Consider the following 22811-nt stretch of genomic DNA (forward strand, 5'->3'; position numbering starts at 1 on the left):
TAATTCGGATTATCCTTTCTTATAACAGAAGTAATTTGATCAGAAACTATTGCAGTCAGTGTTTCCTCTAATTTTTGACTACTTGTACAACTGTTTTTTTATTACAAGAATAGTTTGTGTGGCTTTTACTTTTATATTTAAATCAATTTTATTTTAATAACATCCATTATGTTCAAAGACAAATATATTTAAAAAAACTAGTTATTAATTATAAAAAATTAATATACATGTAAACATTTGCAAAATTATTTACTAAAATATACCTTACTCTAATAGAAATAATGTTTTGATTTCTCAAAAATGAATAAACAAGTAAATGCTCTGTTTATATTATCATATATTCAATCTTTCCTCTTCTATCTTTAAAAGTTAATTATTCAGCATATATGCAATCCAAATTTATACCATTTCCAATAATAAAGTACCATTTTACTCACATTACTACAAAAGTACATATATTAAATACTAAAGAATCTTTAACATATTTCATATGATTTATTCTAAAATTAATGTAATTATTATTACTGTTAGTTTGATTAGTGATGTGTTCGTGTAAATATTGTTTGTGAGCTAAATTTTTTAAAGGCATGTGCACAGCTTAGAGGGAACTCTGATTGTAGTTATTTAATTTTTTTTAAAAAAGATAAAGTATATAAACATCTTTCAAGTATTGCTACATACTGAATGTTTGTTCATCAGAATATCATATTTGACCATTGAGTGAAATATGAAATGTCTTAGAAAGCTCCCATTAGTTGGAACTCTCAGCTTTGCTTGATCACCCATTAAAGATTCCTTTCCTTCAGAAATATGACAGAAAATAATGCTTCTAACATTAATTTCTATCTGTTTGCCATTACCTTCTTAATTTAAACTTGTGTTACTTCATCCAGTAGTTTTGAGCTATATGATCTATATGGTTGCAACATTGTTCACAGACAGAAGTTTCAAGAGCTCTCGTCAGTGTCTGTACATACTTCTTGTAGAGAGCTTTTCTAATTAGAATTGAAAAGCTTGCAATAACATCAAACAAGCAATATTTAAACTAGTTATGCTTCATCTTCTCCCCATTCGGATTTTTGATGAGTGCAATACAAACACCAAGACAGTATCTCCTTTCTTTGCCTACAGGAACTGGCCAACTTTCTGGATCTCTTGAATCAATAAAACGTTAAGGAAAGTTTTAATTGTAGTTTTACAGCAATTTTTCTTCTATTTCACAGAATTGAAAAATAACTAGAATTTTATAACACAAAGTAAAAACTGAAGTTGCATCTACTAGTATTTTACTAATAGTGCCCATATTCACATTTGGGAAAATTTCCAACACTCTGTATCATGTTGACAAGATAAGAGAGATAATTGTCTTTAGCAAAATCAACTAAGTCAATTAAGTGAGATACTAATTTGAGATTTCATATTTTGACCAATATATATCAACTGCTGATTTGAAATTTTAATGTATATAAGATTACAGAAATGAAAAAACAGACATATATTGTTTTAATAATATTTATGTAAGATGAAGCCCCCAGCAACTGCAAATTACGAGACCCTTAGGTTGAAAATAATCTATTTAATAAATTGTTTATGATATATTACACAAAATATAGTAAATCATGAAGGACTCAAATTTGATTGAGGAAGCAAAAAACAAAACTCAGGGCTTGTAGGGTTACATGATTCTGTAAAGAAGAATCAGTATCAACATTTTTCTATCAATGTTGATATATGCTGCTATAAGCTTTCTTTTGGATGAGAAAAATTTCCTATATAATCAAGGACATGCAGACATTATTTTAAATCACCATTGCATTGAAATGAAATCTTACATATATATGAAAGATTTCCTCCTACTGAGAACAAATCACATTTTACATACCTCATATAACATACATTTTCTCTTATATGGACAGACACACGCTTCTTTAAATCAGCCTTTAGTTGAAATGGTTCATACTGTAATTCATATATGAGGTTTTTCTGCAGCACAAATAGGTAAATATTTTTAACTTTCTCTCTAAATAAAATAGGACATCTCTTAGGTATGGATAAGCATAGGCACCTGCAAATTACATTTCTGTAAAAATGATTTGTTTCATGCCTCACATGCATGAGGTTTTTCTTCTGTGTGTGTAAGAATATGTTTGTTTAATTCGCCCTTATGTCTGAATGACTTATTACATGCATCACATAAATGATGTTGCTTTCCTGTGTGAATAAGCATATGTTTGCATAAAACACTCCTACGTCTAAATGACTTGTTACATACCTCACACGCATGAGGTTTCTCTCCTGTGTGAATAAAAAAATGTATTTTTAATTCTCCCTTCTGTCTAAATGATTTGTTGCATATCTTGCACACATGAGGTTTCTCGCCTGTATGAAAAAGCATATGCTTCTTTAAAAGGTACTTGTATCTAAATGACTTGTTACATACCTCACATATATAAGGTTTTTCTCCTATGTGAACAAGAGCATGCATGTCCAAATCATCCTTTAGCCTAAATGATCTGTTGCACATCTTACACAGATGAGGCTTCTCTCCTGTGTGAATAAGCATATGCTGGTTTAAAACACCCCTGCGTCTAAATGATTTGTTACATTTCCCACACTGAAAAGGTTTCTCTCCTGTGTGAATACGACAATGCATGTTTAAATCAGCCTTTAGCCTAAATGACTTATTACATATCTCACACAGATGAGGTTTATCTCCTGTATGAAAAAGTATATGCATGTTTAAACTACGCTTTAATCTAAATGATTTGTTACATATATCACATACATGAGGTTTTTCTCCTGTGTGAATTAACATGTGCACGCTTAAATCACACTTTTGTCTAAAGGACTTACTACATACCTCGCATGAATGGGGTTTCTCTCCTGTGTGCATTAACATGTGTATCTGGAAATTACATTTTCGTACGAATGATTTGTTACACACCTGACACACATGAGGTTTTTCTCCTGTGTGAACACGTGCATGCATGCTTAAATTACTTTTTTGTTTAAACGACTTCTTACAGATCTCACACACATGAGGTTTTTCTCTTCCATGAACTAGCATATGGATGCTCAATTTACTCTTTTCTCTAAATGACTTGTTACATACATCACAGATAAAAAATTTTTCTTTGTGAAGAAGCACATGTTTCTTTATATCACTCATCATTTGTTACAAAGCACATATGAGGTACTTTTTTCATGTGCCTAGGTCTGTTCAGATTAAACTTTTATGTAAATGACCTGTCACATACATAAGGTTTATTACCAAAGTGAACAACCATATGCATATTTAATCTTTTTTTAATGCTTTGTTATACATACCATACATATGCAGTCTCTCTTCCATGTGGATAAGCATGTCTTTAAAATTACTTATTACACATCTCACACATATGAAATTTCTGTGCTGTGCAATGAAGCATATGCAAACTTATCTTTTTATATGAATATTACATAAAATATATTTCTGGGTACATACACATAGGCAACTTACTTTTTTCCTGAAATGGCTCATTAAATACATCACATACATGAAGTTTCTTCCCTGCAGAGATAAGCACATGCTTATTTCGAATAATTCGTTACATTTCACACAATGCTGTTTTCATGTACTGCATGGAAACAAATGAAGTTGGTTAAAGTTTACCTTTACCCACATTACTTCTTAAATGTTTATTACTAGTTCACCCCCTCCTGTTCAAATATACACATGAATATATATGTAAAAACAATAATGCATAACCTAATTGTGCGTGATTTAAGTACACCTTAACTGGAACACTTCACCCAAAATCAAACTTGTTACTATTTATATAGATATAGCTTCGTGCCGAGTTTATACTTCCTATACATGAATTAACGCACAGATCCATTGTATATGTAACATTATATGAAGTTACGATTGTTACAAGGATTGTGGTGATGGCTAAAATTTGGGATAGTTGACATCATTTTGGAGGTTAGAATTTTGGACCATGTACGTTGACAACACAAGTAAATTCCTCAGCATGTTAGTCAGTGCTGAGTAATTTTAAGTTACTTCTCAAAATTACGCATATATAAATTTCCTTTAATTTAAATATTATTTGCAATACTCAATGCACTGAGAATCTGCATTTAGATAAGAATACTTAAATTACAATTTCTGAAGCCCCTTTGGTTGTGCTTCGTTAATGTCATGCAGATCCTAGGTTTTGCCTCACATGCTCTGTAACGTATTTTGCTATCCGAAACGGAAACTTCCGAATAGTTTGTAGCAAAAACACAGTTCATAACCGACTCAAATCTCCTTGGTTCATACAACCAGCACCATAAACACGATTTATAGCAGAAATTTAAAATTTCCACAGTTTTGCCAGATTACGAGAAAAATAATTCTTCCGAAATAATATCAATAAAATAACACTTATATCCTTGAAAATTCATCAAAGAAAATGTTTCTAAAATTAAACTTAGTGAAAGAAACCTTATGGTTAATGAAATGTTTTTATGTGATAAAATTTATAAGCAATACAATTCGCTGTGTACGAATTTCTAAGTATAACTGTGACCGGAGCACAAAAAAAGGGGGCGTGTTCGGAATGTTTGTTTACTATGACGGTACATGCTTTGCGTCATTTATGATTATTAATGTATATCCTCGAATGACTACGGTGTTCTTATGGCTGGGGTAGATGAACGTGTATTATATCATCGACATATTCTCCTTTCTGTTCTTGTTGGGCTTTTTGTAATTTCTGTAGTAGGTGTTTGTATTTCGATTATAATAATTAGCCCACCGAGAGGAGAAGAAGGTAAATATGCAAACATTTTAGTCGGCTCCTGCTTAATTTAGTATTTAATATTATACTGTGATTATATAGTTCTGTTACTCCTTTTATCCTCCTACTTTTCTATAAATTTGAACGTCTACCTAAAGTTGCGTTAACTAAAATAGCGATTTTTTTCACTAAACTTCTTATTAGAGGAAAATACTATAATGCATCATTACGTGGACCAGCAAAGGTCGAGATGATAAAGCTACAGTTGTGTTCTGCAACCAAATGGAAGAAAAATGCCTCTCGATGGTATATGATAACTTCTTTCTGTTTTCTGCATGAATTTTTCAAGAGTTCTGGCATGAGAAAATTGTTACCATTCCTGTCCTCAGTGCCTTTGTGATTTAGATTAGAGAATGTTCGAGCAATCATCTTCTTTCTTAGCCTTCCAGTATATAGGTCAATATTGATATTGGAAAATAGGAACTAGGCTGAGAACATGGCACCTTGAAATATATGAATAGGAAAAAATAATAAGTTACGTAGCACTATCACAGAGAACCTGGTAAATGGAAATGTTGTTAAAAGTAGCGATAATAGTTCAAAGTTGGTTATCTTATGAATTCTGTTGTGTGGAGATAGCAACCATTCCTTTTGTGTTTGCCTTGTTTTCTTTCATTTCTGTTCACAATTTGCACAATCTAGTATTACAATTTTACAACCAAATCTATCAATAAAAATAATATCAATAAAAAAACACTTATATCCTTGAAAATTCATCAAAGAAAATGTTTCTAAAATTAAACTTAGTGAAAGAAACCTTATGGGTAATGAAATGTTTTTATGTGATAAAATTTATAAGCAATACAATTCGCTGTGTACGAATTTCTAAGTATAACTGTGACCGGAGCACAAAAAAAGGGGGCGTGTTCGGAATGTTTGTTTACTATGACGGTACATGCTTTGCGTCATTTATGATTATTAATGTATATCCTTGAATGACTTTTTCATTCATCAGTCTTTGCACTCTGCAGCTATAGTTTGTTCTTTAGTCTTTTATTAGTACCTTGGTAAAATCCTAGGAGGGCCCACACCCTTGTTGATAATTTGGGAGAGTGCAGAATCACCCACTGTTTCTCGCATTTCACAGAATTGCCAACTTGGAAAATAAAAGTCAAAGAACTGCACAAACTTGGTATCCATGTACATATCAACCTATTTTCTTTTGAAAAATATTAGAGAATTGCATAAAGTTGGCATTACGCTCTCCCTTGACGTTATCCATGTACACATCGATATGCTCCATATAAATGGGCGATTCTGCACATTACCCTTAGTTCAAGAATTTATGTGGTTGGAATATCTAGTGTATCAAAGTAGGGTTAGCAAGATTGGTGCAGTTATCGCCAACCAAAATCATTCACGCCATTGCAGCAAGGGTGTGGGCTCTGCTAGGATCCAATCAGAATGGTATCTGATTTCCGTGTTATCTTTTCTGAAAATGAAATTAGCAAAAAAAAAAAAAAAAAAAAAAAAAAAAAAAAAAAAAAAGTCTTAAAGAAATATCTCTAGTGAATTTCTTGTTTGAATACTTTTTTGGCATGAAATTAAATATAATGGAATATATCCAGTCACAGAAATTTGAAATGCAATTCACTCAGGTAAAATTCTAAATCTGTGAAAATGTGACATGACAAGTTCGAAATTTATCTGACAGTGACAGCTGTCAGATAAAATTTTACATTGTGTGAGTGATTTTGGAATACTGCCATAGGTTTAATTCTAGTATACAGTACACACCGGATTTGGCTACTTTGGGCGACTTTATGATGAACAGTAAATACAACATTTATGATGAGTAGTAAACAGGTCATTTTGGTGTTGCCGACAGTTTTCAAAATAGCACCAAGGTCATACTGTGTAGTAGGATTAAAAATTCATCAAATTCCAAACATATCTTTGACAGCTGATGTAGAGCTACTCACTTTGATAAGGTTTACTTTAGAGTGAAAAATTTCAAAATGAAAATCATGTAAAATTTTTATTCATATACCTTTCTTAATCAAAATGGAACAAAATGCAAATCTAAATATATTCTTACATAAAATAAGAATAAAAAATTAATGCTTTTAACCTCTTTATCATCTGTAACACGTCTAGTGCGTTCAAGTGAAACTTCCACAGGGTGGCCGTAACGCGCCTCAAAAGCGTTCTTCTGCAGTGAGAGATGTCTTCAACGTCTACTCAGCAGAAAAAGAGAAAAAATGAGGTTGTGAATTGGAAAGACAAGAAGGATATACGTTTGATGAGTACAGTCCATAATAACTCAATGATTGATGTTTGAACACGGAAAAGAACTGTAAAAAACCAATAATTGTAAAAGATTACAACAACAAAATGGGAGGAGTGGACCACCTGAATCAGATGGTATCAAATTATCCTGCTGTTAGAAATAAGCAGAGATATTATAATTTTTCCATTATGTTTTATTTCCTTATAATTTTATTTAATATTCATTGATATTCATCCACTACGAAAGTCATGTATGGAAAGTTATGATGTACAGAGAAAACAACATTACATGCTACGAAAGACAGGCGGCCGCTGGGGGGGGGATTTTCGTGGGCAGGAGAGGACGGCGAAAGGGTTAATGGGAGGTTTAAGGCTGATGACTTGATTGTAAATTTTTAATATTTGGCTTCCTGTTAGTCAGGATTAACCTTAAATCTTCTCAGTCAGTGATTTCTAATCCATTTCTTTTTTCTTTCTAAGGAGATTGACAACCACACTGAAGCCCTTTCCATGGGGTTTGAAGATGGAAAAGCCATCCAAAAACTTTAATTGTATGTGCTAATTGTGCTTTAATTGTATGCCACTAACTCTAATTTGTACGTGCTAAGTATCATGTTTAACAAGCTGATTTTCACTTACATATGCTTAATATCAGGCTTTATCTTCTATTTTTTGGCTAACTTGATTGTTTACCTCTAAAAAATTGCCATTTACCAATCAGCAAGTAAAAAATGGGCTGTACCAAGTTCTGTGTAGTATTTCCAATGGGTTCCTTGCAGTAGTAAGTTCTGGATAATTTCTAGTTCCAAGATATGTCATGTAGCATGTGGCTGGGCACCATTTTAAAAACATATTGCTCATTGATCATATCAGGCTTTTAAGTTAGTTATTAGGTATCGACCTATTACATTATTAGAGTGTGTCTTTGGGCCAGTGGCCTATTACCAATAAGTCACTGAACACCTGGGTTCAAATCCCAGGGTATGAGCTGGCTGCATGGTTGTTTTTGAGGATTTTTCCCATGTCTAATGTAGATATGACCTAGTTTCCCTTAGAAAGACCTCAATGAAGGTATCCCTTCCCATAGGCTGATAGCCTTCGAGTTGCTTTGCTCAATCAATCAACTTAATGTAACCTTTTTGGCTGATATTTTAATGCTCCAGTGATTTAGTACCCTGCTATTGGCAAAAAGAAAAGAAAGTACTATTTGCTCTTTTGTAAGCATAGTGATAAAACACCAAGCTGTCATAGACTTGGGCCCAGTGACGTAGCTAGGGTGGGATAAAGGGGGCATCTGTCCCCAGGCGCAGGATCCAAGGGTGCCTAACTGATGTTACGAAGTTTTAGAATGAAACATTTTGCATTCTTGGCATACAGAAAAGGGTGCAAGATTTTCATTTGTCCCTGGGTGCTGAAAACCCAAGCTACGCCTCTGCCTGGCCTGGTTTGAAACTCAAAGAAAGTGTGGATGTTTGTAAGCATACTGTATTTTCGTGGCATAGAAGCACTTAAAATACTGTTAAATCAAAATTTCTTACAGGAAGTGTCTGGAAGATAATCAGATTCGTTTCCTAGGAGACTTTACTTCAAGTTTGGGATAACACTAGGCAAATTAATATAGATTGTTTGGAATAATACTGATAACTGTCACTTATAAGGTTGTCCAAGGTCTACGCCGACAAATGCAATCCAAGCCTCTTAACCACAATGAAGTATGTCTATCTGATGTGATATTAGTATCAAGCGATTGAAATCATATTGCCATGTATTGTCAGATTACTATTTAATGCTTTATCTGTGAGCTGGCAGTGGGATATCATTTGGCATTTTGGAGATCTGTGTTAAAGATTAATGTTGTGGATATAGAATGCAAGTGATTTATCTCTTTTACAAATGGTAATTTTATCTTGTAAATGTTGTAAAATATATATGTGGTCTTTCTATTTTCTTGTCTGTTTTGTGACACGCTGTTTCTGCAATATGTCGGAATGTTAATTAAGTTTGCAGGTAATTGCTGTGTTACTCTAATAGCTTGGTTAATATGTCTGGCATGAGAAACTTGATTCAAACTGTAGCTAGTTTTTAGCTCAAAAGCACTAAAATTTAGTCTCAAAAACTAATCTTGAAACACAATTTCGTGTTAATTCACGTTAATTGCATTGTGTCACTTTTCATTTGAGACTGTTGCCATCTGGAAAAATATAAGGTAATGTATATCTTTCAAAATTAATATGTCTGGTACTGAGTAACAAACTAAGCTACTTAAAAGCAATAGATGCAGTCTTAAAAATGTTACTTTTTTGGGGGGCTTGTTTAATTGGATTGATTTAAATTAAAAAGTATTATATTTATGATGTATCTAATTAAAAACATTTAATATTTTTTTTAGTTACACTATAGATTTTGTAACTTTTCAAATATATTGAAGATATATAATGTTCCCATGTCAGTCTAAATGTGTATTCATATACTAGTACAGTCAAAAGTCTTTAATCTGGACACCCCTAATTCGAAATGATCTATAATCCGGACCTCAAAGCTACAAACTTTCTGTGCATGCGTCAACGCATGCACATATGCATGCACATAATACATTTATGCATGCACGTTTAATGTATAACAGACAGTATAAGCTAAGCTAAAATTATCGGTTGATCTTTGGATTATGGTAACTTGGTGATTTTTTGGCGAAAATTTGGCGACCAACTCTGCTACAGCAACCCTATATTTTTTTCTTTCACCGTCATTTTGTCTTCATGAAGTAATTCATGTTTCTTTTCTTTTTATTTACCTAACACTTTTTCCAACAATCTACTAGCCGAATTACACTTATGCTAGAAATTTTATGTAACAAAACTGCTTAATCATGACAAATATTAACTGCAAAATTGGGAAAAAGTGCAAAATAGCAAACTCCTTGCGCGTTTTTCAGAATAGCACATACACATAAACCATTTACACGTCGACTTATTTTTACTTAAAAAAACATCCCAGAATTGCACAAAAATGGCATTGCGCACACTCCTAACTTTATCCATCTACACTGCTATTTTCTCATAAATTACAAAAATTTGCACGAAAATGCAGGAAAATGTTCTTAATCTTTAAACTCGGTAAAAAGCACATATATGAAATTACCTGATCGCGAAAAAGTATATACCCTTTCCAAGGATGAACATTTCCACGTATAAAATAAATAAAATATTCAAAAGCTTTTACCTCTAAATTATCTATTATGTTATAAACGTCACCAACGAATTTATATGCAAACATTAAAAATAGTTACAAATACCTAGTGTCAAATATTTAAATTATTTCCATATATCTTCACTTCAACTGAAACGTATACCAAATTCCTACAAACATAAAATTCACAAAATAACTATCATTTAATTAAAATATAACTAAACCATGTACACGTCGACTTATTTTTACTTAAAAAAACATCCCAGGATTGCACAAAAATGGCATTGCGCACACTCTTCACTATATCCATGTACACTGCATTTTTCTCATAAATTAGAAAAATTTCACAAAAATGCATGAAAATACTCAACGTATACTACTCAAACGTATTCCAAAATACTACAAACATATAACTCACAAAATTACAATCATTAAATTAAAATATAATTAAATTAAAAAACACTACTTAAAATATAAATAAGCACATACATTAAATTAATAAATATTAGATTACAATCCTAATTACTTTAAACTAAATCATTGCTAATAACAATTTTCCAATAATACCATATTAATTTATTTACTCCTTACATTTAGAACAATGCATAAAAATAATATCCTCAAATGATTAAAAATACTAACTTACCTAATCTTCTTCAGAATCTTCATTACGTGGTACGCACACTTCCCTACAGAAAGAGTTCCAATCGGCTGCAGTACTACTGCTAATTTCTAAATCCGAAATCCAGTAGTCAACTGGCAGTCTATTCACCCAGTAATAAGAAATTAATAAAATTTCACCCATACTCAAACTACTTTCAGCAAACCACGTACCCTCCCTTACACTCCGTTTCACAAAATGTCCATTTTCACCAGATTTCTTGCACTGCCATTCAAACTTATCTGTAATATCCTTCCTTTCACGCAATCTCAACTTATTATTATTATCAGATAAACGCATTAAAAATTTAGAATTCACTTTACATAGCGCCATGCAATCTGAAAATTAATCAACACTATTTCACACAACACACAATGAAGCTTAATACAAAATAATTTTTCCAAATTTATCCCCTTTTCCTATTAAAGAACTGTAATTCGTCCATTAATGTCACATGACATATCTCATGATCTCTCATTTCCCTCACACAAAATAATGCGTAATCGGAACTGAGTACTTCTCACATTATTACCAAAGTCCTAGGTAGTAACCTTTATCGCCTCCAAAATGTCGCCAAACTACCTGTTACCATATTCCAAAGATCAGCCAAATTATCTATTTCAGTTAATGTTGCAGATTGCGTTGTTCCTTAATCTTCGAATTGGATCCGGCTTATTATTTTTTGCAGACTGTTAGAGCAATTTTATAAAAAGTAAGCTTGAACTTTCGATTATGTCAAATAGAATTTCCGATGCTGGAGCTGCCAAAGGATCTACAAAGCGAAGGTATGTTTCGATGTCAATCAAAATGAAAAGTGGAATTGCTGCAAAAAATGGATAAAGGCATATCCTTTGTTTCTCTAACCATTCCGAAATCTGTTTATCAATTTCACGCTGCTCTGCAAGGGGGGGGGGGAACGTCGCGGCGTGCAATGAACTGGATGTTGATCTGTCGACACTATCCTTATCTTCAGGGCAGCTGTTTTTATTTTATTCAGCTTATAATTCCTTACTAAATGTAGTATTTCATCTCGATGTATTCCATCTTTGATATGATTTAAATCAAATTCCTCATCATTATAAATATCACGTTTTCTGATTGCAATCTTCTAATTTCGACTATGCGTAATGTATGCTTTACACATGCGCGCGTTGAAAGAAATGTTTAATAAAGTAAACAAATAAATATTAAGCTTTTTTTTTTTTGTAAATTTTGATACCCCTTTAGATCATAATTGCTCTTTATTTCATAATTTACGGTTTCATATTTTTAATTTTATAATTTCTGCATGCCATCTTACCAGATTTAAACTGATGATCTAGAATCCGGAAAAATCGATTATCCGGAATTGCTGAAGTCCTGACGAGTCCGGATTAAAGACTTTTGACTGTATCTTATAAAATGCTTCACCTGGGGTACTCTCTGATAAACTGTATTAAACTCTAAAAGAGTTCTTTCGGGCAATTGTTGAAATTTGGATCCTTTCAGATTATTTCAAAAGTATTGCCATTTTTATCTTAATCATCATAATATTTATAAAGAAATATATTTGTCTATATACCCCATGTTTCTGTCGCTTGCTTGGCTACAAATTTAGACAACCTACACACTGCTTCTGGCACTCACTTCCGATGATCACCAACTAAATTATTTTGTCAAAATCACAACCAAATAAAGGTATATTTCACTTTAAATTATTAATGTTGTTATGAAATGTACAGGCGCGGTGAGATAGTTTTCCTGAAAAACAGGTTTTGGGTTGCCATAAAATGACAATGGAAGGCAGAGTTGCAAAATTTGGGCAGGGTTGCCACAGAACTCGTCCATTTGGAGACAAAATTGGCTATATGCCATGGAGAACCTTCTGGAACAAATTCTTACCGGTTTAGCCCAGGATATTCTTGAACACCAGCCAAAAGCCTGCTGGTACGCAGAGAGTTAGTTAGTATCGAGTTGGTGTCTCGTCTTGCGAGTCAATCCCTGCGGAGTTGATCGAGTTGACAGCCGGGCTGTGAGTGCTTAGTAGGTCATTGAGTGCACTGAAAGAGTCTTGCAGTGTATCACGGTTAGTGCATCGCCGAGAGAGCGTTTTGAGCTCCGGGAACGACTGAACCATAGAGTCGGAAGCTGTGCTCTGTGTGTCTTAGTGCATCGCGAGTTGTAGTGTAGAGAGTCTCGAGAGTACATGGAGTTCCGAGAACAACCGAGCAGAGTCGGGAGCTGTGCTCTGGTACTTTGCAGTGAAGCTGTCTCCACTGTGATAGCTTGATAACCTGAAAGCTGTGTCGCTGATCGTGTTAGCATGTATATAACAGTTTGACGACTGTAAACGAGATTTTAGAGCTGTCTTGATTAATACCAGCCAATAAAGTGTGTTTCGATACTTCGAGTGTCATCATTATTCACTCCAAATCCACATGAACCCGTATGAACATAAAGGAAGAAAGTAACGTAACAACTGGTGTTGGAAGAAAAACTTAACAATATTTAAAGTGAACCAGACCTGTCTTTTACCACATCTGCAACATTTGCCTCACACTTGTGCTGCTCTGATTTCCAAGTTAAAGTTGATTTCTTCTGTGGTTTATTTATAAGTAAAATTTTGGGAACCACTTGTCCCATTTTTTCAAATTATGGTATTCTTGCTGATATAATATTTAATACTGTTGAAATATTGTCTTCAGTTATGCAGATATATTTTAAGTAATTTCTGCTATATAATATTTAGAAGATAATTATATTTTGTTCCTTTATATTGTGGTCTGTGCCTGAATTACCAAAATAAAACAAAATTACTAATATTGTATATTTTATGTTTAATAAAAATAGTATTTATTAAGAAAAACTATCCATATAAATATTCAGTTCTTTTCCAACTAGTAAGGTAGTAGTAGGTGTCAGATACTCTTGTTGCTAATATTTCAGTTATACATTTCAGGGTACTATTTCAGGCAAATGTTGTTAATATTGATTGTTGTACATTTTTTTATCCTTTTTGCAGAAGAGTTCTCTGGAAGAAAAAATGTATTATTAATTATTATTGATGATCTGAGGCCTGCACTTGGTTGTTATGGTGATGAAAAATCTGTAACTCCTAATATAGATCAACTAGCTTCAAAAAGTGTGTTATTCAAGAATGCATATACCCAGGTTTGATTTTAATTACACCTGTTGATTTATATATATATTTTTTATGTTTTAAAAGGTAATAGTAAATATTTGCATGTATTTATGCATATAATTTAAAAATTATATATATGGATTCTAATGCTTGGAAATTATGCTATAATGCAGCATGACATATAATTTTTTGAAAAAAAAATAACATAAAATATTTATTCTGGTGAAAATAGAACTATTTTTAAAAAAGCACTGTGAAAAAAAGAACTATTTTTAAAAAAGCATTAGATAAACTTATAGATTTTTCATGTCATAATTTTCTTAAAATGGAATGTCAGTTTTTAAATTTATGTATTTTATAGAATTTGTGTATACATTTAACACAGTTGCTGTTTATTTCCTACTTATTTATGTGAAGAGGCATATAGCTGTTAGTGTATTTTAGGATACTGTTTTTTATATTTTTCACTCTCATTATGATTGGAATTTATAAATTCATCTGTACCCTTCACTTAATATTAAATGAGTATTAAAATAATCTAAATGTGTAATATCTTATTGATAGCTTTAAATCTAATGTGGGGAATTTGTAATATCTTTTGATGTAATCGTAATAATCTCTACATATAATAAAAGAAAGAGTCTGTCTGTGTGTGTGTGTCTTTCGTTCGCGCTGCACGTAAGCTAATAGACCCACGGCTACGAAATGTGGTACATAGGTGCATTTAGAAAAAAGCCAGTGCACCTCGAAGCGATTTTTTTGAAATTCGAATTAGAATTTTTAAAATTTTATGTTTTGTAACGAAATCATGCCATCTTGAGACATAATGGGCTGTAGGAAAGCGAGATCTTACTCTACACATTCCATTTTCATATTGTTATGAAATGTAGGCACCACTTAGCTATTTTACGAACTTAAAATAAATTTCGTGTTTCAATAAATCTATTAAATACGAATTTATTTAACAAAGGGAGCTTAACACCTTTTCAACGGGATTTTTTCTAAAAAAGTTTATTTTTAAAAATTTACAGTTTATTTTTCTTTGATTTTTGGACACATTAAACTTTTATCCTTGCAACTGATTTTACAAAAAAAATTTTGGAAAAATGATAATATTTTGTATTTTTAAAAAAATTTTTAATTGAAGCTTCCGAGTACACTTCTCACATCTCACATCTTTAAAAATGTGATTTTGGCAACAATTTTCCTGTCTTGTTGTTGATAGATTTTTGATGAAATTGTATCATTTTGAATAGTTTCATTCTTTTAGAAATATGGGTTTGGCAACAATTTTTCATCGTATTTCTGATGTGACAGTTTTTAAGAGATTGGCATATTTCATTGTCATTTTTATACATATATGATACATTTTTGTTGAATTTTTTTTTTTTTTTGAAAAAGTTGTTCTACAGAGTAAAATTCTGCATGGAATTTTTATGTTTTTTGAATTGCTTTCATGTTATTTTTTGCTTATTTCACTGTTTGTAAGATATTGAAATGTTTTGCATGATTTTTTTTCTTCAATGTAAAGTTGGTTAATTTTTTAATTAGGATGACTAATATTTGTATTAAGGGATATAGATTCATTGTAATTTTTTTTTCTTGAAAATATAAGATAATTATACTTTGCTTTTGAGAATTTTTTGTTTTTTTGTATTCTTTTATGTTATTTATTGCTCATTTCATTGTTTTTAAGATATTGAAAAGTTTTGAGTGATTTTTTTAGAAAACAAAGTTCTTAACCTCCTTTATACCATTTGAGTTTTTAAGATTTTGCAAAGGGAAGTTGGTTCATTTATTTATTAGGATAATTAATATTTGTATTAAAGGATATTGCTTATTTCACTGTAATTTTGTTATACGTAATAACTTTTTTTTATGAGTTGCTTTGCAGAGTAAAATTCTATGTGGTTTTTAAATTTAATGTTTGGTGTTCCCTTCAGCCATTTTTCTGGTACATTTAAAAGCCAGACGAAGGCTGGCAGCAAAGCTGCTAGTTCTAAATAAATACTGAATTTGTAAACGGTAAATTTGCTGTTGATAAGTTATTAGTCTTGAATCATTTATAGTAACATGGCTGAAAGCTTATTTGCATTATTTGTTTACAAAGTGTTCCATTTAAAATTTATTATTAAATTGCTTCATTAAGAGAATCATTATTCATTTATTAATATTATATTAATAAAGATATATAAAATGATATATTTCCTGTATATTTTGATTGCTCAGAGATTCATTCAGTATACTGTCAAAAAGACAACAGAACTCTTAAAAACAGAGCTTAAAAAAAAAACAGAGCTCTTAAAAACAAAGGTTATTAACAGTATATCCTTGTTACCTTTCAAATAGTGCTTTTTCAAGTTAAAATATAACTATAAGGCTTGTTTGTTGTACTGTAATTTTAATATTAAGGTCATATGTTCATACATTATCATAATAACACTGCAAAGAACATATATTACAAATATCAAACATGTAAAGAAAAAAAATCAAGTGATACTATTCGATTATGCATCTTTAATTAGGGTCAACTCCAAGCATAGGTAATACATGCTGCTGCCTAGGCCAGTGATTTTTCAGGAGATGCCAACTGGTTTGTTTTCACCAGCGACAACTATTTAAAGTTGGAAGGATTAAATAAAAAGCACAAAAAGTAGTGGTAAAGTCTTTATTGTCGTAGGCATGAGTGTATATAATTTTGTAATATAATCACTTGTCATATCTCATATCTGCTAAATTACTGGAAATCTTTATAAAATATCAATATGGCAACTTCTGTTACTGTTCTGCAGTGACTGTCACGTAACACAGATTACTTATTGTTTATTATTATGATGGATCACATGCAACATGGCAAATCAAATTTAATTCCGGTAAATTGATCTTAGTCACAGAGACTCATATTAAGTGAGTAGGACAGATATTCACATGCTGTCCATTGCCACTGTCACAAGAGATTTGTAGCAGGTGCTCATATTATGACAATGTATATTGTCATGGAGGAGGATGGGGAGTGCTGGATGCATATGATTGTTGTGGTAAATCTTAGTAGTAGTCAGCATTAACATAAGTCTTTCCTGAAGAAATGAATGTCATATGTCAAAATAAACTTAGCCTTTATGCCATGTAGTGTAGCTGATACTTTGGAAGGTAGAGATAAGTTTTCAAATAATGACTCAATTAGTGTTTAAATATTTATTTATATACCAGTTAAATATATCTAGTACAGGAAAGAAACTTGTCATGATGATACAAATTCAAAAGTAAAAAATATAATAATTGTTGTTCCAGACTTATGAGCGTATCATCACTATGACAACTTGTTACTATGCGATGAATCTAATTATTGCCACAGTACATTCTGTAAATGCAATTAAGTAGGTTGCTTTCATTCAATGGACTGTTATTTCATGCATTATAATGATCAATCCACTGAAATTTTGACCTTTATTCTGGAACTGTTAAAAAATGTTTATGCAATTGCATTGAACCCTGTATAGTGTATGAGATATCAATGAACTACAATATCAAAGGATATCATGCAAAATATGGAACACAGTTGTATGATATATGGTTACTTTAGTATAACCATATATCACACAACTCTGCTGTATATTTTGCATATCATCCTTTGACAATGTGTGATTCATACACAGTTTATCTACAATCAACACCCAGCAAAGAAACAAGAAGCTGAATTTTGTGGCTGTCAACCTGGGGGTCATCCATAATAATGCTAATCCTTAATGACATACTTTCTTTCACAGAATACCCACTAGCAGCAGAACATTAAAACTACTGAATAAAACTGCTGATAATTCAACTTAGATTCAAATCCCTGCAGTTTAGCTGGTATTGCATTAGTAAATTTCAATGTGTGCTCTTTTTATAGTTAGGAGAATGCTAGTTCAATAGTCCTGTTCTGTACACATGTTGAACATTTTCTCTGGAATCCTTGACATAGCAACTGTTATTCTGATCTTCAAATTTTCAATATCATGAATTGGTGTGGCAAAGCTTGGCCTTTGAATGTCCTCTGTCTGAATCTGAACACTATTAATAATCTGATCACTTGCAGTAGGTCTGCCGCTTCTTGGTTGGTCATCAATCACATCAATTTTTAATTTTTCATATCAGTTCATGATGCTCTTAATATCTGGAACATCATGCTTATATACACAATTCAGTTTCATAATACTGTAAAAGACGCATAGCTTTTTGTTTTATTGATACTGTTTCATTTTTAACTATTCCATGCATATTATAAAATATAATTATTATAAAAAAGAAAAGAAATAGGTATCGATTTTTAATGAGTTCAGCTAGTGCCATTTCATATATTGAGGAGAGATAACAGTAACAGGAGCATATTGAAAACATAGATTGAGGAGAGAACATATATTATGACATATATTGAGGAGAGATAACAATAACATTAACTAATAACAGGAGAGATGAAAAGCTGTGTTTATTGCTTTTAAATTGCATAGTTTGTTAATCATTAATACACAGATTAAACTTGAAAGAAAAACTAAACATCTTATGCTTTACACTGGCATATGGAAGATAAAAGTATTTTATTTCAGGTACTGGCAACTCATTGCATTTAAATTGAAGTTTATTGATTAAATTTGAAAACTAGGTGCTTCACCAAGTGTCAACACATTTCTTTTAAATTACAAAGATTTCTGATTAAATTTGAAACATAAATAAATATATTATGTTTTGTAAAATGGCAACAGATTGCTTTAAATCAAGTTTGTCAATCAAAGTTAGTTAAATTCACACAAAATATAAAATAAAAGGGAATTCAAAATTTGAGCTTTGAGGTACACATGTTTGGGTGGAGGACTGTGTTGTATGTTAAAAATTTGGTGACTCTAGGAGCTGTTTTTCTGCAATGTGAGGAACATATATATACATATATACTTACAGATTCTTCATTATTTCATAATTGCAGCATAGCATTTTCCTTCAGATGAAGTTGTAAATTAAAATAATTTGAGAAAAATAAAACAATATTCGGTATTTGTCGTTTCAACAGAAATTATGTTAGTTTAATTACTTATGGCATAGCAACTCAAGGCTGTCTAAGGGAAAGAATGCCTTCGTGGAGGATTCTATAAGGGAAAATGCCTCATATTCACATTATATATTGGAAAAACCATGGAAACTGCTATGTTTCCAGCCTCTTACTGGATTTCGAATTAAGTTGAATTGTCAACATTCAGTGTTCTTACCAGCCAGCTGCTGATAAGCCCCAGGAACCAGAACTGTTATATTTATTTTAAATATCATTATTGTACTGTATGTAACAGTAAGCAAAATAAGATGTTGTTATGTGACTACTTTTTAATATTTATCTTAATTTTTAACTATACTAAGCTAAAATTAAATTTGGTGGAACAAGTTTCTAATATCATGCTTTCTCTTGTTCTTCATGACTTTACTGAACCTAATGAATAGTATAAATCCCACTGTATGTGTTAAATTATGTTCTAATTTTTAAAGAATTTTAATGCTTAACAGCAAGCACATTGTGCTTCAAGCCGCACATCTTTCTTGACAAGCCGCAGGCCTGACAGCTTACATCTCTATGATGGTGGCAGTTATTGGCGGGAATCTGTTGGAGACTTTATGACACTTCCTCAACATTTGAAAGACCATGGTTATGAAACTATAAGCATGGGAAAAATATTTGAACATGGTAATAACACCTTTTTTTAATGAAGAGTATAATTAATTTTTGATGTTTTCAAGAGTTTGTTAAAATTTGCATTTAATTTTTTTTATTTTTATTTTTCTTTTATAATTTGGTTAGAACCTGCCAAACTTTCCAAAGAGAGAATTAAGTTCGGTTGTCCATTTTTGAATTTTCATTTTTTCCATTATCTTTGAAGAATTTTCTAAATTTCTTTAAGAAAGAAAATTAAGTTTGAGTTTTTTTATGCATTTGTGGGTAAATTTTCAGTAGAGATGTTAAAGAATGGTTTATTTTATGGGGAAATAATTATTAAGATTTGTATTATGTCTTATTTATTATAATACAAATGTAATACACTATTTGATATAAAACAGAGTAGGGGAGGCTAAGAAAGAGTGCAAAAAGAATGTTAAATTTTATGGAGTAACTTTTATAAAAAACCTGTCAGTATGTTGGTGCTATATAAAGAAATGTGTATAGTGAAAGTATACAATTTTTTTTTAAAAAACAATGCAAGTGCATTTTATTTTTTTATTTGAGAGGGTGATAAAATCAGTTGGCTGAATATGAAAATAAGTCCGGGGTACATGAAGTATTTTTAGCTTTTGTATGCTTTATTGGCTACTACCAGGTGTATATTTTAATTTTGTCTTTCATATTTGTTATTTCTTTTATTTTAGCTATCAGTTTCTAAAAGAAAAAGAAATTTTAAAGGTGTTGAGATATTTACTGTGAACGCAAAATTTGCATGTAGTTAACATAATCTAAGAGAGCATTCATTGCTTATTCTGATAGGAAACATTAGCAAGTCATTTTGCATAATAGTTGGAAATGTGGATTTGATTGCTCGAACAACGTCCGAAATGTTGTTAGAGCTGCTAAGCATTTGTATAGAGCTCAATTGATGTAACGTTTTGGCGTTAGAAAATATTACATTGATAACAACATTAATGTTGATACAACAGCATTAATGACACAATATACATGCTTCATACTCTGAAGGAATTGTATCTGTGTCATACCTCTCATGAGTTTAACCACACCTTTAAAAACAGTTATTCGACACAGTGATATTTATGCTAATTGTTCACCCCTTCCCCCTAAAAAAAACTCATACTCATTCTTAATAGTATAGTTACAATTTTTCTTTATATGTAAATAATTTTGGTGAAATTATATGAAAAACTGTAGAATCTATTGTGTAATGTAACATGAAGAAGGTGACATTTTGGTCCTGAAAAGGGCAAAGCTTTTCTGGAAAAATAAAGTTACAGAGGCAAATCTACTTAACATTGAGGTAAACGACTACCTCTAAATGGCTAAATTGCAGAGATATCGCCAAGCTGGCAATATTTTTTTATTGCCAAAATTTGTAAACTAATTTTTATCACCAAAAGTCACCAGACCTTTCCACCATTTGGCAACGTTTTGGTATGGTTTCTGTATAAATGGTACTGCAATCGATCCCTAAATGTAACTGTGACCATATCTGGCCCTTATATGTAAATTTAACCATATCTGCTTTCTACTAATTTCAAGAAATGGAAGATACTAGATATTTCTCAGCAGTTATTAGAAAACTATATAAGCCCAGAGAGAGTTTTATTTCATATCCACAGTTTTATTTTATAGCTGAGTTCATTATTCAATATAGAGACATCTCCGTGTAAGCTTTGCCTTTTAGATGTGCTTTGCATTGCATTGTGTTTAATATTCTTAGTAGTTTGAAGTGTAACTACTGATTGTGCTCTGTGTTACTGAGAAGAGCTGTACAAGTACTTTTGTGGAAAGTTAAAATAAATTTTATCAAGCTATCATCAGTTTTGTAGGCATTCAATCCATTACAAATGCGTACACATGCAGCAGTATTCTTACTGCATTGAAATACTGTAGTTACCCACATATTCCCCCCTTTTTTAATTTTGCCTCAAGAAAAATGAAGAAAAATCCGTAAATTCATGCATTTATTTATTACACATGCAGCAGTATTCTTAGTGCATTGAAATTACCCACATATTCCCTTCCTTACACATATTACTTGGAATTCCTTCCTTCCATATAGTCTTTGAAATTAACCCATGTATTCTGTCCCTTTTTTTATTAGTTTTACCTCTTGAAAAATGAAGAAAAGATTACTCAGCAAATTTGTCAATTCATGCATTTATTTATTTCACATGCAAGCAGTATTCTTACTGCATTGAAATACTGTATTTCCCCTCATATTCCCTTCCCCCTTTTTTAAAATTAATTTTGCCTCTTGAGAAATGATGAAAATATTACTCAGTAAATTTGTAAATTCATGCATTTATTTTTTAGACATGCAGCAGTATTCTTACTCACATATTCCCTTTTTTTATATAATTAATTTTTCCTCTTCAAAAATGAAGAAAAGATTACTCAGAAATTTTGTCAATTCATGCATTTATTTATTACACATGCAGCAGTATTCTTATTGCATCGAAGTACTGTATTTACCCACATATTCCCTTCCTATTTTTTTATTAATTTGACCTCTTGCAATACGAAGAAAAGATTACTCAGAAAATTTGCAATTCATGCATTTATTACCCACATATTCCCTTCAGTTTTTTTAAAAATTAATTTTACCTCTTGAAAAATAAAGAAAAGATTACTCAGTAAATTTGTCAGTTGATGCATTTATTTATTACACATGCAGCAGCATTGTTACTGCATTGAAATACTGTTCTTACCCACATATTCATTTCCCCCTCTTTTTTTTTAATTAATGTTGCCTCTTGAAAAATGAAGAAAAGATTACTCAGCATATCTGTAAATTCATGTATTTATTCATTGGTTTAATAATTTATTAGTTATATATTATTTATTGAAATTATTATTTTTATATTGCATTTAGTATTCAGTTTTCCATTTTCTTTAGTTGTAAGTATGCCTTCCTGTCCAGGAACTGTACTGCCCGGGGCATACAGTCCTTGGGAAAGGAGCAATGTTATAAATTTTGTATATATGTGTAAATAATTATATGTATTCATGTATAATGTAACATGAGACGCTTCAAGAATGCAAAGCCTCGTCTGAAAAACAGGATTACAGGGGTAAGTCCAT

At 31.4% G+C, this 22811-nt stretch overlaps 2 protein-coding genes across 2 annotated transcripts in view; one reads left to right on the top strand and one right to left on the bottom strand.

The window, feature by feature from the left end:
- Positions 1-609: 609 nt before the first annotated feature.
- LOC118189190 (uncharacterized) lies at positions 610-4447 on the bottom strand. The gene has a single exon (XM_035359747.2). The coding sequence runs from the start codon at positions 3170-3172 to the stop codon at positions 2099-2101; it is 1074 nt and encodes a 357-aa protein (XP_035215638.1). The 5' UTR covers positions 3173-4447; the 3' UTR covers positions 610-2098.
- Positions 4448-4578: 131 nt separating this feature from the next.
- LOC118189191 (iduronate 2-sulfatase-like) overlaps positions 4579-22811 on the top strand; it is a 39788-nt gene continuing 21555 nt past the window's right edge. Inside the window, exons 1-3 of the mRNA XM_035359748.2 lie at positions 4579-4799; positions 13904-14052; positions 19553-19730. Of these exons, the coding sequence (XP_035215639.1) occupies positions 4667-4799; positions 13904-14052; positions 19553-19730 (460 nt within the window). The 5' untranslated portion in view covers positions 4579-4666. The remainder of the gene's footprint in view (positions 4800-13903; positions 14053-19552; positions 19731-22811) is intronic.

The sequence above is a fragment of the Stegodyphus dumicola genome, chromosome 1, assembly GCF_044657685.1.
Source record: "Stegodyphus dumicola isolate Sdum_Otavi_A_Nest chromosome 1, ASM4465768v1".
Taxonomy (NCBI): domain Eukaryota; kingdom Metazoa; phylum Arthropoda; class Arachnida; order Araneae; family Eresidae; genus Stegodyphus; species Stegodyphus dumicola.

Coding starts and splice junctions, on each gene's coding strand:
- LOC118189190 (XM_035359747.2), bottom strand. CDS start 3,172: ATGATGAGTGATATAAAGAAACATGTGCTTCTTCACAAAGAAAAATTT.